An 18,479-nucleotide genomic window follows, 5' to 3' on the forward strand; every position below is an offset into this window, starting at 1 on the left:
ACACAAATCCCAGATTATTTCCTAATTTCAGCAGTCATGTGATGGTCATTTATACTTCCCATCTATCCACCAACTTTGACAAACTGGTGAATGTTAACTGAGTATGTAAAAATGGACGATATCAGGAAAATCAAGTTAAATCATAGAATTACTTCAAGACATCTGGTCCTATATTTAAAATCCTCRAATAAAACAAAATACTGTAAGCTTGTACATATAAGAAGAAGAAATTATTTTTGGTTTTGTGGAAGCACTAAAATTAGACTTGGGGTCCATTGTTCTAAGCCTCAAGACAAATTAAAATGCAGTCTTTGCCCCAATGAGCTAAGTTAATAATTTGTGTGTACTACAAAAACCTCTGTTGCATTGTTACAACTATTATTCATGGTCAAAACTCTCTAGACACTACCATAACCACATATGCCAAGGACAAATTTGACAAGGTCAAAATCTTGTCTCTGATTAGAAGAGACATGACCATACAGACTAACAACGGTGTTTCTAGTATTTTAAATTCCTTGTCTTTATGTCAGGATTTAACTGTTACAGAGATTCAGCTAATGTTTCTCTGCTTGAAGTCACATCAACTTCCTCTTTGTTTATTATGGCCATTCCACATGAAACACAACTAATATAAACTGACAGCAAATTAAAGGATAACCTTGCATCTGCTTTTTATTTTTATCTAGACAAGAATGGCCTTTCCACTAAGGCAATTTAACTTCTACTCTTTACCCTGGAAGCTTTCTAAAACATAAAATACAGAAAATATAAAATACAAAAAATTAAATACAAGCTGGGTCTTCCATATTGTTACAAATTTTGAAATCTCAAGTTTCATCTACTTAGAAACACAGAGGTAAAGACAAATGACTAATCATGTAAAATTGACATGCCAAAAATTTAAAAGTTCATCAAACCACACAGGGGCATCCTCATTCAAAACTGGAGTACCCTCAGTTTGCTGTAGCTGATATAAACCAAGATCACAGTCAGACAACTGCTTTGGATTCTGCTACCTCAGAGGTCACTCCAGGAGAATGACCTCACTTCTGCAGGCTTTCCTGGATTCGGAGTCATCAATGTAACTGAGGATTAACAACCAATGTGCAGGGGTATGAAACGCATGTGAAAGCTCTTCATGYTATTCAGAAATATGAAGAACCCACCTAACACACTTGCTAGATCTGGACACACTACTTGAAGAGGTGATCAAAGTGGAAATCATATCAGAGATAAAATCAAGAAGATACAAGAGGTTTAAACAGTATAACCTTGGGGGAAACACAAATAAACTGACTTTACACAATCCAGGAATGAGAACACTGTAGACGAGCTATACATATATTTTACACATGTAAAAACTTGCTAGACAAAACATGGCATGATCAACTGCCATAACACATCACTAACTATATAACCAAAAACCTATCCCTAAATCCAGGTTCTATCTTCCTTATTAAAAATGGAATTAGTTCTTTTATTCCTCTCAGTGGGCATGGAGAAATACATAAACAAGACTGTAGCAAGTATTGCAAAACTTCTGGTGAATGGAAATTGGAGACATCTGTCAAAACTATCCCAGATACAAGTGAACAAAGGTGAAGGTGTAAACTGGATAAAACTGGTTGAGGTTCCCTTGGGGATACAGATGTAAGATCAATTTCTCTAGTTTAATTTGTATTAGAAGAGTAAATTCCAGTCAGTGAATAGTGCATGTTTTAGGTGATGGCCAGGAAGTATGACTTTGTCAAAATAGAGAAGTACTTTTAAATTTTTTTTCTCTCACCTTCACCCTTATCCCTCTCAATACAACTGAATTCCTACTTATTAAAAATGAAGGAAATTTTTAAAAAATTGTAATAATAGGAGTTTAATAATAGACAAAGCCTTATATTACAATTTTAAAGTTCTTTTGCCATCAAACGTTATTAGTGAACATATTAGTAAAAGTACCTGTTTTAGCATCATGAAACATTATGTCTGAATGTAGCAAAGGGCATGAGAAACAACATTACAAAGCACCACATAGTTAAAGCTTATTTTCATGAGTAGATTTCACATTTAAATCTTCAATGCTTTAGAAAGACGGGACTGATACTTCTTAAGTTCATAAGTCATTTTTGAAAATAGAACAGAAGCTCTCTCACTACCTTTCCCATTAAATTCCCAGGAGTGACAGGGTACTGGAATACCACAGTTGTGATTCCAATGGAGCTAACCTTACTGTAGCAGTAAAACAATAATTTGAGAAAATATACCAAATTTATTAGCAGATGTCAGTGCTTGAAAATTAAGTTAATGACCAGGTTTGATGAAACATCAGCTCACTGTGAAAAGAAGGGGTCATCCTGCAAAGTAGTAATCAGGTTGTGCACCAAATCTTTATTAGCAGTGCTTAATATCAAATATATCTAGAGATACCAAACAAGTTCACAAACTCCACTCACAGATTGACCCACTCTATGAACATCCTCACTAGATGACATTAACTCTCCCATCAAAGGAATGAAAATAGATGTGATTTATACTGCAACTCCATTCATTAAACTAGCTCTGGATAGTCCCATTTAAGAGTTTCATGGAGATTCAGCACAGACTTCARACATTTGCATTAAACATGAGCAGAAATGCAATTCTCATGCTGGGAAAAAGAAGAATGTTGTGATGAGATGTGGAGAACAAGCATTTCTTTAGGGAAGTAAATGCTATGTGAAAGTAAGTGGTTTACATTCTTGAGGACAATATGTAAAAGAGTGAATCAGCTTTGAACAGCTTTATGTATCTGGTGGCAGATGGTTCCCTTTTGGCTGAACAGTGGTAAAGGTACTTAATCAGATCTACAAGTACAATGAACCTTCACATTGCTGAAAGAGAAGCATCACTCCATTAAAAACAAATTCATAAGCAAGTGTTAATCCCCATGCAATGTACTATTTATCATTTTTCATGCAAGTGCTCATTCCAAGAGGATTATCACTTCCCCATCCTTCCCTCTGGCTGACTACACAGGGCAGAGAAATTCTTTATTCCATATGGAAGGGGAAAGAGAGGTTGGAGGAAGCTGTGATCTCCAGCTTCCAGTTTCACTGTTGCTGCTCCAAGCTGAAAGTGGGAAGGAACATAGGCCAATGTTGCAGCATTTCTCTTCAATGAGAGTATGGATATGGTTTCCCAGAAGCTGTTTCACAGTTACTAACACATGCTATACTACAAAGGTGGGTGGAAGGAGGCAGGGGGTGAAAGAACTCTTCACTAATATCAGTCACTACAAATCCTATCAGCCCACCTAACTGAATGGTCAGATGTACTTCAGACTTGTCCACATACAGGGTATTTTATTTAAACTAGATGGAAGTGATTCAATTTTAAAACCCATGAATATTTAAGCACAGTTTTATGGCAAAGATATGTAATTACATAAAATCACTTGTGTAAGTTTGTGAAATGTGAGTTCCCCTTCCTAGTTAGAAATGCTAGTTAGTTTTATGAATAACTGCTTTTTTAGTTATAAAGAGCTTAGAAAATGTCACATTTGGGGTGGAATTACATTAATCACATGATATTTTGTTTTCCTTTGGGGCATAATGCCCTGACCTCTTCTTGCAGAGAGTTACCAACTACATACAGCTCACCTGGATGCTCTTATATAACACATCTASTCGCGCAACAGTGTAAGCAAAAATAGGCAAAGACAGGAGCCCTGGAATAAGCGGTGCATCAAACCCATCACAGAGACAATTATAGTGTTATTTTTTAACATGTCACACATACATAAAGTGAAAAGCACCACATATAGAGAAACAGCTAATAATGCTTGTAATTTGTATCCACCATCCCACATGGCTCTTCAGAAATAAATGCCTCCACAAAATCTAGATTACATGAATGACATCTAGTGGACATACCCCTCCATAACAACAAAGTTTTCCCAACCGAAACTGACACAAGCTTCATACAGTAAAAACAAGCACCTATTTATGTGTATATAAATATATATGTGCAGGATGATTATGTCAGAAATCACTGTGCAATGCTGCTGCACACAGATTTCTGAGTTCTCTTTCAGACTGTTTAAATATGATTCAGCTTGTGAGTGGCTGCACTGTAAAGTAATTCAATGACTATGAAACATATGTTTGCTTAGAAATGGAAAAGCGAAGTTAATTCTTCTGCCTTGGATCCAATAAGCAGATTAGAAGAAAGAAGTGATCCAGCTGCAGTCAATATCTCCTCTACAATCCCACAGATCCTACTTTCATCCCTTTCCAACCAGCTACAATTTGAAGAGCCCTCTGCTGATCAGGGCTCTTTTAAAATACCCCTCCTAAGAACTAAATTTGACATGAATATGTAAATCTGTAATATTCAGTTACCCTGTAACACGTTTGCTGTAAATAATACAAACTAGATAACTCACCCCAGCAATGGGCAAATGTGGAGGAAACAATTAAAAATAAAAGACCAATGTCCACCAAATGACACTGAACTGTATTCCAATCCGAGTCTCATTAGAGTTTTTCTCAAGTGACCATGGCCAAGTGACAGATGAATATCCTTAATGCACATTCAATTTAAATGACTGTAAATAAACATATCAGTACAAACACATATACAAGGACATATACAAGAATAGTCTGTGACATTTCCCAGGAGGAGATAAAAAAATGAGACAGTCTCATTTGTCAACTATCTTTCCTAAACAATAATTGTGATTATCCATACCTGTTTTGAAAATTCAAAGTATAAGAGACATTGAAAAGTATCTTGTAGGCATTACTTAAAATAAAAAAGGTGCAGGAGGATTTCCTTCAGATCAAAAAACAGTATCAGGTTTTCAATTAAAAATGCATTTTATTTTAATCTGGAAAGTTCCTGTGTACAGGTAGAATCTGTCTATACTATGTGCATACAAGGTCACTGACAGGAAGGAATGTATATGAATGAATTTATAACTTCATCTCACATCATACACTGAGAGCATATCTAAAACTATCCAAGGCAAACCTGCTGAACTGGTTTCCAAACAGCTGCTCTGCCAGGAGAGAGGCTTGACAATCCACTGAAGGACAATCCCTACAAAATTATCAGTATAATGTTGTCAGGTTTGAATAACTAGAATTAATTACTCATAAATGGACAGCTTTCTATGGAAATTGCCACAGATGATTATTATACTTTTTCAATTGCTAAAAGGCAAGGAAAAGAATTCATACTCCAGCATTTCTTAGTGGGAGTGCCAACTCCAGTCCTCTATAATCACAATAAGACCAAAACATATGTGCATTCAGTGGTTAATCTCATCACACCACAGTAGGAAACTTCTGAAAAAAATCTAGTAAGGAAATCTACAAATAAAAAACTTGTCCAAAAAGAAAGAAAGGGGAGATAACCTGAAAATTAYATTCTTGTTTTATTATTTTACAGAATCCAGGATGACACCTGCTTTTCTGGTTTCACTTTGTTGCGCCTTGTAAGATAAAGATATAAAGGAAGCAGAGAGTTAAAAAACAATCCTACAGGTAAGTAGATCAAGGCCACTAAAGTATTGGGTATTTATCATGAGCATGGCCAAACTGTTTTTGGAAATTGAATCCATGCAGTGTCAGAGAACACACTTTGTTGCTTGAGAACATGAAATTTCTATTCACTTAATTTGTGAATACATTTAATTTTCATGTCAAGTGGGATATATGCTTCATTGCTTAGAAGAAAAATACAGGACAATGGGCCCCCAAGGCAGTCTAAATAGTCCAGTGAGAATTATGTAGATAATATTCATACGGTGAGAAGGGTCATCTTGCATTGCCTAAATTTAAAACTCCCCCTCAAAAAAAAAAAAAAAATCTGTATTTTATTTCTTTCCTGGGCATAAGCTCCATCTTCTCCTAGATTGGGTTAATATAGAAAAGAAAACTTTTCTTCCATTTTGAATTTATTTAAGGAGAGTGTCATATACAAAACAAAACTTTGCAAATTATCAAAGTTCTATTCTTTGTTGCCTTTGATTGCAAGATTCATTAACTGCAGAAATATCCAATAAAACTGCATAAAGACAGACAAGAAAATGAGTACATATCACCATTCTTACATGGAATAAGCAGTTTGAAATTTCTAAATGATTGGAATTATTCTGCTGTCCTCTCCATTGGAAGAAAAAAAAAAAAAAAAAAAAAAAAAAAAAAAAAAAAAAAAAAAAAATAAAAAAAAAAAAAAAAAATTTGTTAAAAAAAAAAAAAAAAAAAAAGAGATTAAAGTTCTGAGAGATTCTCCAGAGCTGAGTTAGAAAAATTGGTGCACGTTGTGCCTTTGTGTGGAAAGCATCTCTACCAGATAAATCAAGTCAATAACTGAATTTCTCTATTCCTGTGATGAGACACAAGTGACATGTGTGGGATTTTCTTTGTAGGATTCCTGGACAGTATGAAATTCTATGACCAAAAAGTATGAGATGCAGATGACAAAAATAAGGCAGAGGTATTTTATCTAAGAATGTACTCATCTTCCTAATACCTCATAACTTTCACTTCCTTGTGAGCCTATACTTTGATTTTCATTACACATTTCAACCGACTTTGATACCAAGATAGTTTCCTCATATGAAAGAAATTTTATGCCTAGCACAAAAGGAAGTTGATGATTAAAGAATCTAATTGATGCTCTAACACAAAGAAAACATTAATGGAGGGTCTGATGAGTTGTGAGTTATTACAATGCATTTTTCAATCAACAGRAAAGATAATTGGTTAAAATAACAATTCCTTTGTTGTCTCATGTTTTCAACTTCGGTACAGAATGGCTGTGCCTTTGCACATTCTGAAAATATAGTGAACTATACTTGAGAAAACCCTGTGAGTCTTAGGACCAAATCTGGAACAAAAATAACATATTCTTTAGATCTCTGCAAGAACTTGGTTTCTCACTGTTCTAAACTGAGACTTTTATCATCATGGCCTGAGAGGAAACAGCCCTATACCTTTTGCTGGAAATTTGCTTCTGAAAGTAGTGCCCACTTGCCTAGGGTGTCTGATGGCAGAGTGATAAGCTGGCACAAGAAATATCCTGTAAACATTCCAGTTAGATAGACTTTCTCAGGAAAATTAATTCCAAGTGGGCCAATGGAAAGATGAAAATTGAGTGTCCAGATCTCATGCATGGTACAGGCAAGAGAGAAACATTGCTGAAACCACTAGACCTTATCATCCCAAATGAAATACAGTAAGAACTTTACTTTTCAGCACAATTATGTATACCGGATGCTTTTAAGCCCCAATTTTCTCTGGATAATCATTGAAAAACAAGGTGTCTCATTATAGAAACTGTTTCTTAAAAATTGTACTAATTATATTTAAGATACAGCCTAGAACTCAAGGTTTGTGTTTTAACACTTGAAACCAACCAAACTGGGATCCAATTACATGAACAATCACAGGAGTCATCTATTCAAACTACATTGCCCTGATTAAACACCAGATATGTTCAAAGTAAGGAATTTCTCATAAAGATTTCAGGACTGAAAAAACTGTTTCTGATTTCGGCTGATAAAAATGTAGATTACTTCATCTTTGTGTCATATTGCAGATTTCACCTCCACTGAAAATCTGTGGTAAACCTTTACAGATAGTTTTACAAGAAGCCTGGAAGATATTGCATACTCAAAAGACATTTCAGATGACCCATGTCATGAAGTCAGCACATTGCCAGCAATTGAGAAAAACCTTAAGAGTATGGAGGCCCCTGCACACCAGACTTAATATCTCAGACCAGATCAGAAATAGATTTTCGAAAATGTTAATAGTTTCAGGAAGGAGAAAACTCATTACCTCATTAATGCTTCATTTTCACATTTCTAAATACAAAGAAAAGTAAAAAAGGTCCATCTAGAAAGCATATTGAGAGACAAATTATACTGCTAGTTTTTCAGTCAAGAAGCAGCAAGAAAATGCAGTGAAATAATAGAGATACAGTCAAAGGCAAATTTGACCTTGCAAATAGAAAAAAATAGAACCATTTGCAAAGATACTTTGAACAAACTAATTCAAGTGAAGCTCAGTGAAATAAAAGCTACTATAGCATTCAGGATAGAATGCTCCTTGTAACAATTGTAAGAAAAAAAAATGTATATTTATGTACATATTTAGAATGTTTCAACAGATTTTTTTATTATTTTGGTCAGTACTCTAGTGTGACTCCGATCAGACATCTTTCACACTGAAAGAAGGTGTAAGTTATTTTGATTTTGCCCTTTTTAATCTATAAGAGGATCTCATGTTTACCCAATCATCCATGATTTAACATAACCTGACACTTCTTAGAGGATTGCATGCTCTGTATCACTTCATAACTTATGACCTGTAAAAACACTCACAACACAGCAAAAGGAAACAAAATAAAGGACATGCAAAAAAACAACCAACAGTTTGCTACCACCTAATTATTCTGAAATATACAGAAAATGAATTTTCTGATTTGTATTTTAATTACTTGAACGAATTGTAGTTCACTTGCATAAAATATCTTGAAACAAAAAAATATTTGTAAAAATTTGCATTGTGATAATCCTTAGTTCAGTAAGCAAATAACAGTATATTCAATAAGTAGGATGAGGATTGAAAGGTTTCAGAGTTCTGTTCTAAAAGATATTACAAATGAGCTGTGGGAGAAACTATACAACTACTACAATGGAAACAGTGAGGGTTAATTTAAGTTTATGAACAGCTTTGCAATCTAAGTATAGCTTATGTTAGTAAAGGAAAAAAAAAACCCTCTAAAACCCAAAATATTCTTATGGCTACAATCAGAATTGCAACCATGCTACCTGACAGAACATTAAGCCACAAATACATAGACACAAAACTCCACCCATAGTAAATCCACCCTAATTACTGGTTTATGAACAAGAAAATTCAGATTAAAATTGCTATAATATTGAAGTAATATTTCTAATACCTACTAGAGAAACAGCATACAGAAACACAGGAACTACAGTTTTATTAGGATTTTTTAAAGTAATTATTTACACTAATGACTAATTTAGATTACACTAAATGACTAATTTAGATTAAATCAAAAAACAGCTAAAACAATCTCCTAGACCCAAAGAGCAGTCTATGAAAAAGGAAACAAAGGATACTCAATGTAAGCTTTTTATTTTGACTGTGAAAAAACAAAGGCCAAAAGGACACAAAAGAATGCAAGTTTCAGTTATTCAACCAAATGCCATATGGGGAAGATAAAATGTTTTGTGTAGTCAGGTTTTTTAATTTGCTTATACAAACTTTAGATACCTCAGATCTGTTTTATACTTTCAACATACCAAAGTTCAAAAAAGCTTGCATCAAAAGGTCGCATCACAGAAACACAGCAGAATGAAAATACTTGTGTAATGGATACTTGGTCACACTGGGTCATGCAGAAAACACACCCATGGCTGCTACACCAGTAGCACTGGAGACAAGAAAACTGCAGGACTATACCCATTCTTGCAGAAAGAACCACAAAACCTCCCCATTGGTCTGAGACAATTTGACATTTTTTGTAGCTAATTCATAACAAAATATAAAAGTTTTGARCATAAAAGTTCATTATGCAGTGGCAAGTGGTTGGAAAAGGTCTCCTAGATCAAGTAGACTTAGTCCTTACAAAACCAACTCCTTTTGTTTTTAGACCTGAGGAGGCCTGGCTGTGACTAGCTAGTGAGAGTCTTCTGCATAATGGTGGAAAGCTTTTGCTTCRGCATTTATGGTCACAGGCAGCAAATCTTTAAATTATGATCACCACTGGGAAGACTATACAATGAACTTCCCTCACTTTCTTTAAAAAGAARGGAGAAGGTAAAGGAACTCAGCAGTGTTTAGGTGCAGCTATCCCAGACAAATGCTGGAAACTGTCCCTCTCATGACTTTAAGGATTCTGGCCAGAAATTAATAGAGGCTCTGCCTAGCTAGATGCAAACATGACTATTTGATGAGAAATGCCAAAAATTGTGAAATAAAGAATAGATTTTTTAAAATTAAATGTATGCTCAAGTCACCATAAAGGCATGACCTCCATCAAAGAACAGAAAACAAAGAGCCAAAAAAGAATCGGTTTTTGTTTACTAGGAGTTTCCTGTACTGGTCAAAAGTAAGGTAAAACTTGCAGTGAGATTTTTTTTTCCCCTCTATGCTTGTTTATATGATGAAGATTATGTTATTTTAAGGAATGTCAACTTTTCATTAGATGTAGCAGAATATGAATTCTGCTGAGGAGATCTGATTTCAGGTTAACTACTTTTGTCAACCTGTTGTCTCATTGAGGCAGTGATTTGTAACAAAATCATAAGAAAATAACTATTTTGTAGTACTGCCAGATCATCTTGGCCATTTAGACTGCTCCTATAGACCCAAAAGATAAAACCGCCAAAATTCAGAGGGAAAAGATATAAAGATTTCAGTTTATGACTGGTATGGAAGTCAGGTAACCTTTAAAAAAAAGGTTTCTCTGTCAGGTGAAAACCAATCAAGTCATCATGATAGCTTTAAAGGCATCCAGTTTCAGCAAACACCTTTGATCTATTTCAGTGTTCTGTTACTAATCTACTGCTGATGAAGAAATATGCAAAATGCAGAAATGACAATGAACAACAGAACCTTGTCATACCCAGACACAGACACATTACAGACTACAGCAGGTCATGGGAAAAGTCAGTTCTCAGTCTCATAATACACAAAATAATAAATTCCAAGGGAAAAACCTAATGCTTTCTGCTTACCTGATATGGAACAATACTGCCATGAGCAGTACCCCAGCGTTTTGCTTCAATTTTGCAATTAAGGTAATTGGCTGCTACATGAGTGAGACATGCAACCTGAAAATGGAGAAAAAGTACAATATTCAGGAAAGCTGAAACTTTATTGACAACTTCTCTGAGATTTCCATTCTATGTGCTTTAGATACATAAATTAACATATTTATGTCACAAAAGTATCCTTTAGGTATTATATATTTTGTACACTTTTTTTACTAACTATTAGGAAAACTCAGGCTACAGCTATATCATGGAAGTGTTTAAGTACAACTCAAAAAACTCAAAAATGAATACATTTCCTCTACACATACACTAGTAATGTTGGACATACATGGCATTAAACTACCCTGAGAGATAAGATAGCGTTATCCTAAATAGTTTGCAGAATTGTCAAATGCAGCAAAGAAAAAAATGAGTGTCTTGTCTGAAGTCTAGTGGTAAGCATGATGGATTTGCGGGATAGGACTCACCATTCCACTATTTCCTGAACCTGAATCCCATGCTTAAATCACGGTTACAAGATTAAATTATTGTTTTCTCCTATGCTTCTCATTTTACATGCCTAAGCTATGGAAAATACTTCTGAATTCTTCAGCTCCCCACATGTTCTGTAATATTAATTAAGTGGTAGGCCTTGATAAATCATCTGTCATAAAAAGATAAGGAGTGATTTAGCAAGTTATTAGTCAGACAGACAGAACTGGAAAAATACTAACTTTGGGGGAAATATGGTATGCTAACTTAGTAACCAGAATGTGAGAGTTTTCATATATATTTTGCAACTATTATTATATCTTAGGAAAAAGAAGTGAACATTTATGATGCCGTAATGCATGAAAATCAGCGGTTCTGTTATAATACATGGCAGATGCTTTATTGCTAATTCTTTCAGGGAATACAGTGTGTGATGTTATCTGAAGCTAAGTAACACAATAAAGCATTACAGTTACCATGCAAGGTTATCATTAACTCATCAGACACAATGCATTTGTTTTATTCAGTTAACTAGCTCCACCAGTATGTACAAGTGCTTGCCTAAACAGTAGACCATGTGAACATTTTTTTCAAAAAATATTACTTTCTATATATTTCTGCCATCAGATGGAAGAAATTTGCTTTGATTTTCAAAGTGTTTATACTATTTTGTACCTACCAATCAGTCTAAACTACAACAAAACACACAATTAATTCAGAGTCCACTATTTAAATTCCAATATAATTGTATCTGAATTATATCTGAATTTTCAGAAAAACACATGCCATTTCATATTCTTGTTCTGTCTCCATAWATTCTGAAAAGGCAAAGTGAATATGTCATTGTCATACTTAAAGAAAATATTTAATTGAAGATTATGGATGCAGTGATTTAGTACAGCAGAAAACTTAAGAAAATATACAGCAAACAAGAGTCTAACTACTGACAAAATTTATATTCATACATACTAACTACAAATACAATTCCTTATTCCTGAGTACTGTTGGAAAATGTTTTGTAATTGGATTTCAGCTCCAGCTTTTTTTTATTATTATTTCAGCTCCAGCTTTTTTTTTATTATAGCCAAATAATATTTTATTATTTGGCTAAAATGTTGAACCAGGTGTAGTCTGTCCTTTGGTCTCCAGGAAGGTCTCAGCAGTTAAGGAAATGTAACTGGGAGTATGCAGAAAGAACTTCTTTTCTAGTTTGTAACTTTCCTCAGCAATATAGAATGAAATATACAGTGATAATAGAAATAGAGTTACAATGTGATGAGTTACAAGACTGGGTCATTTAGTAGGAACACCTAGCCATGACCCATGTTTCCTGCCATTCTTCARTTTGAGGTCACACTCCATTGTGATACTTTTTCTACCACAGCAAATGGCCCTGCTGTGATGATGAAATATTAATCATAAGATATTCTTCTGTATTTACATGCAACACCACACAGCTGCCACCTTACACACAAATTACACTGACAGGTGAGATGTACCCATTACAACCAGCTTTTACTTCAAAAGATCCATGAATGTGCATTTAACTCCCCACATTTTGCATATAGGAAATGCTGTATCAAACTTAACTCTGGGAAGGACACAGTGAATCAAAAGCTAGTGAAACAAATATTCAAATATATTTATGTTGAATATAATGAAAGATTTCATTCCATCTATTTGTTTCTACATTCTATGTTGTAGAAATAGGGGTAGGAATTTCATTTAAAAAATTCTTCTCAAGAAAACTTCTATCCCTAAAAATGTATCTTTTTCACACAGTGCTGCAAATTGCTTCAGCTTCCTTGATGAGACAAAAGTAATATTTTCAGTAATGGAAAAAAACCACATATCTAGATTTCTCCAAAGCACTTCTTCACACTATACGAGGAAAAAAATAATTACAACATGAGACTCACTAGATACGGAAATTTCACCACTTAAGCATCTGCTTCAGACTTGTTTCATTAGCAAGAGATAGAAATGGCCAGGGAAGTCAGAGCTTAATAAAAATGGCGATGTTGGAACTGACAATTGCTTAGACTACATCAAGATCTCTGACCAACTTGCTACTTAGTATGAAGAATAATTCCATTTCAAAGTACTGATCATTTGCTTGAATGCGTATGCCTATGTAGGCCATGAAACTGGTTTGTTTATTATTGTTTTTGTCAATAAATCATAAAGGAAAAAAGCTTTTGGCCTCCTTTGACTTCCTTCTCTGGATTTGTGTACCTTATCCATAGCCAAATTAGCCAGCCAAAATGAATTATTAGCAGTAAATATAGTATCATCACCAAACAAATAGACCACAATATAGACCACATCAAAGTAAATATATCAGTGTTTTGTGCTTTATTTGAAAATGCACAGTTGAGTGAACTCCATGGCCTTGTGCCACATTTATAATAACTCTGACAGTTTCATCAAACTTTGAAAATGGTTCTATTTCTACTGCCTCATTAAACTGTCCTAGATTTTTCTAGCACTGCCATGCTTTTCCCTTTCCTCTCTTGCTGGATCAGTTCATCCTCTTTAGTGTCTCTAATGATTTAGTCCTACTAAAAGGGCACTATCCAGAAAGATCTTTCAGCATATACAATTTATGTCATTAATAAAGGACACAAAGAATTTATCTGCCTATATCTTACAGCTGTAAATGAAACTGCTGAACTACAAGCAGAAAAAAAGAAAAAGAAAAAAAAAAGATATCCTAACTGAACATTTTTACAGACATTATATACCTTAGAAAAAATATTTGTAAAAATGTAAGTCTATTTCTCCAAATTCCCCTTTAATCAAAACTGAACCTCACTGCTAGAGACACTTCTTGCCACAGAAGTATCTACAGTACAATCAATCTCACAAATTGGATTTTGGGTAGATCTGTATGACATATTCAGCAAAGTATTTTTAAATCTGTATTTAAAACTGCTTTTCTGAAAGCTTATAGACCCATTTCTTTTCTCCATTAATTAAGAAATAATCCTTAAAAGTAACCTTTGAACTTGTAACATTAAAGCAGATGTAATACAAAGATAGAGACATCTCTGTATTCATTTACTTGTAGAGACAGATCTATGCTCTGTAAATATGTATTATCAAATATCTACAGGTAAGTGTTTCTTTATTTCACATCAGTAAAGGGAATACATATTTCAACATTCCTTTCTAATATTACTGTTGAAGACCAAATCCCATATTTGTGTTACAGACTTACTTAAATCAGAACAAAAAGAGAGCTGCATTATGGTCTGAAAGTTATGCTGAGATTATGATGGAATCAGACAGATGGGAAACAAGATATTAAAAGCCACAAGGTCAGCAKACAAAGAAAAGAGACAGAATTTCTAAAGATTTTGTTCAAGACAGCACATCAAACATTATTTATTACAATGAGTTTGCTGAGTCAATCAATCATTTACATGCAATTTCAACAAGTGCATATGAATAACAAAAGAAGACAGGTAACTGGAAAGAGAAGAAAATGCATTTTAATTCTATTCTTTACTTTCTTCTCCCTCCAATTTTGTGTCTGCTATCCTGCCACATATCTTAACAATGCTTTAACTCTAAGCCAAGTTAATTTATTTCTGTCTCATTCTTTGTTTACTTTTTCTTAAAGCAGGCATGTAGGCTCTTAGGAACGTTGAGACTCGAGTGTTTTGCAATGGCATAGGTAACATTTTATGCTACCTATGTTTACACTACAGAAGTAGTAACATAATTATTAATTTACAACTTTATGGGGAAAAAATCATTCTAGAAAATTCCACTGTGTTCTGTTGTGCAAAGGCCAATAATCTTCCATTTACACCTTTCCATAATTCTAGTGACATGTTAACAAAATCTTTACATGAGAAAAATGTGAATATAAGACCACAATCTACATTTGGTGCACACTACAGAAGGTCTCTTAAAACTCCTGATCCTATGCTATTTATCTAATTTAGCTATTTATCTATTATTTATCTAATGACTGATTTTACTTTTTTATGTTTTCCCTTTTCCATGTTGCAACAAATATCTTAATACTTAATAATGTTTAAATTAGATTTATTTTGCTTTTGCAGTTATTCCCATTGCCCTTGTTGAAGCTGCTTCCATGGAAATGTGCATGGAGTGACTCTCAGCTCTCCCTCCTTGAGTCATTTTTGCGTTATAAAAAAMAAAACCAAAAACAAAAAACAACCCCCATTAAAACCCAAAACCTTTATCTCTACCTGGAACCCCCCACTCTTCCAGCTAATTATGTAATTCCTTAATATTGACCCAACAATTTCAGGGTGTAGTACACAATGAATGGTAGTGTTCTATCCATTTTTAGGCAGGGAATTGTGTTTCAAACTCCTGCAAGAAAGAATTGGGCAGCAGGAGTCAGTCTTGTGCAGAAGCAAGAGAGCTGCCCCAGTTCAAGGCAGCCCAGCACACAGGAGTCCAGCAGGAAACCACAGCATTCCCAGAAGCTGTCAGCAAACATCACCTGGCATTTGGGCTTGTATGGGCCGCCCATCTTGCCTGAAGCTGAGAGACCTGCAGGAGCTAAAAATCAGTTCAAGAGTGATGTACACGTATAGGCAGGGCAGACATTCTCATCTGCAAATACACAGCAAAGCCATTGCCCACAAATGAGCAAGACTGTACTGCTTCATCTGTCATGTCCCTACATCAAGGCAGCAGGTCTAGACTGCAAAAGTGAACTAAAAAAAAAAAAGCAAGATTACTATCACATAGGTCAAGGCTTACTATTAAAGAGACTTTCAGGAAAATGTCCACGGTCACATTATGAACACTGTGCTCCGGGAAAAAAMGTGTTTTCTTCTCAGTGACACCGATTTCTTTTAATGCAAAACTCCAGGAAATTATCAGTACTTCACCCTTGACAAAAGAAAACTCCTGGCCCTGAAGTATCAGTAAATGGCATGATCCCAGCCACAAGTACAATCTTGTTAAGATAAAATCAAATTTTTAAGGAGAAATAACTACGATTTTGAAACAGGTCTCCTAGAGTGTCCTGTTTAAGTGCCTTTCAACCAGACACTTAGGCAGGTGTCCAAATCTGTGCCAGCACTCATAGGCAGCATGGGGGATTTGCTGATTCAAGTTAGCCACCTGACCAACAGCACACAGCAAATTACAGTCACAGAAAAGATGTGCTAGGAGGTATTTACTGAAGCAGAAACAATTTAAAAAAAAAAAAACCAAACCATGCAATAAGAAAATAAAAGGTAATTTATTTGAAAACCTTATCTAGAACATGAATTTGGAGAGGTTAAGAGAGATAAAAAGAGCAAAACACTTTACGGTACACAGTTGTGTAGATACTTTTTTTGCATTTAAATGATGGCAAATCATTTTTTGCTTTATTAAAAAAAAAGTTCAGACTACTACATCTAATAAACAGAAACTGAGGCATCTTCAAAAATACAATGCATTTGCATGCAGAGAACTGCTACATTCAGTGAAATACAACAAGAAAAAAGAACTGATTTACAAATCATTTTTAATGAGCTATTTAGCGCTTATAAAAAAGACCAGAATGAATGCTTCTGTGCCTCCCACAGCATGGAGATCATTTCCTCATTAAGAATCAATCAGTATTAACAATAGCAAAGATTGATGCAACTAACAGATGTAGGGCTTGTAATTCAAAAGTACGTACTATTCAGCACACAGTTTCAAGAGTAAGTAAATGTTAAATGGACTCCTATCCCTCCTCAGTCTCCAATTAAACATGCAAACAAACAAATWAACAAAAAATAAACTTCYACACACTCAGATGCATTTTAGGTGGAGGACCAGAAACAAAATCCTGACCATGGAAGCTATTAGACAGTGTTGGCATTAAAGAGAAAAATGAAACAAAAAAAAAAAGGGGGATTTCTTTTAATTCTTGAAGAAAGACACATCTAAAAGGAAGAATAARTTTCATTTTCTTGATTATGATAAAATACGAGTAAGTTTTTTTTCTGAAATCGTAAGGAAAGACATTATTTCAATCACTTACAAAATCCTGTTTCACCTTTATAATAACACAGGAACACCTCTAAGGAATCTGTTTCTATTAAAAAAAATCTGTTAAGGAGAATRTTAGGGTTAAAAATATCAAGATGTCCAAAGTTAGTCTGTATACTCTGTGCAAAACCCAGAAAATGAAGGTACTGAGTATCTTGGAAAGGAAAAAAAAAAGTCGATCAATGTCTTTTCCCATAACAGGATTCTGGAAACAGGTGAATCATTTTAAAAATAACTTTGAAAACAAAACCTTTTTCTTTTCCATGACATGGAAAATTCAGTTCAAACTTTGGCAGAGCTCTAAATGAAATCAGAGGCTGATAACAAACATATCAGACAACTTTAGCCATAAACTTCTACAATTATTTCCTTAAGTCTTTATTCTCTCTGAAGAAAGACTAAAAGTGCCTTGAAATATTAAATGCATTGTGTTTTGTATTTCACACAGCTTTACTAATTCCAGGCAAAATTCAACTTACAAAAAGTTTATTCTGCTACAWTGTACACAGATTTCTCTTAACACTCTAACACGTTTTGTGTTTTCACTGTCTAGAACTGAACGATGGTGATGATAGGATTGAGTATTCGTGGGTAAGAATCAAGCAGGCCAACAAGGCAGACATCCTGGTGGTCGTCTTACAGACCGCCAGACCAGAATAAAAGGCAGATGGAATATTCTGTGAGCAGCAGAGAGATGTCCCATGATTGCTATCCCTTGTTCTTATAAGCATACTAGACATCACTAGAAGATACAACACAACAAAGAGGAAATAGTCTAGAAGGTCTCTGGAGTGTGTGGAAGATGACTTCCTGATGAAGTTGTTGAGAGCAAGGCGGGGAAGGGGCCCTCTGGACCTGTTGTCTGTGAACAGAGACGGTTAGCTGGTGGTGCTAAGCTTGAGCATAGCAATCATGAAATGATAGAATTTCTAATTCTTGCAGAAGGAAAGAAAGGACATCAGCAGACCTGTTACCATGGAATTTCAGAATGTAGACTTTGGCCTGTTTAGGAGACTGGTTGAGAGAGTCCCTCGGGAGGCAKTCCTCTAGGACAAAGGAGTCTAGGAAGTCTGCATGATCTACAGGAAGGAACACCTAAAGGCTCAGGCATAAGATCATGCAGCACATGCAGGACAACCAGGTGATCAGGCCCAGCCAGTACAGCTTATGAAAGGCAGGTCCTACTTAAGCAACCTGACCT

The 18,479-nt window shown here is 34.8% G+C and overlaps 1 protein-coding gene across 12 annotated transcripts in view; it reads right to left on the reverse strand.

The window, feature by feature from the left end:
* The window catches only part of SUGCT (succinyl-CoA:glutarate-CoA transferase), a 323,333-nt gene that overhangs the window by 247,176 nt on the left and 57,678 nt on the right, over positions 1–18,479 (reverse strand). For all 12 annotated transcript variants that reach the window (XM_057371355.1, XM_057371361.1, XM_057371350.1 and 9 more), the window contains exon 9: positions 10,754–10,849. In XM_057371355.1, the coding sequence (XP_057227338.1) occupies positions 10,754–10,849 (96 nt within the window). The remainder of the gene's footprint in view (positions 1–10,753; positions 10,850–18,479) is intronic.

The sequence above is a fragment of the Malurus melanocephalus genome, unplaced genomic scaffold (genome assembly GCF_030028575.1).
Source record: "Malurus melanocephalus ecotype Western Australia unplaced genomic scaffold, MMel_1.1 scaffold_145, whole genome shotgun sequence".
NCBI lineage: Eukaryota > Metazoa > Chordata > Aves > Passeriformes > Maluridae > Malurus > Malurus melanocephalus.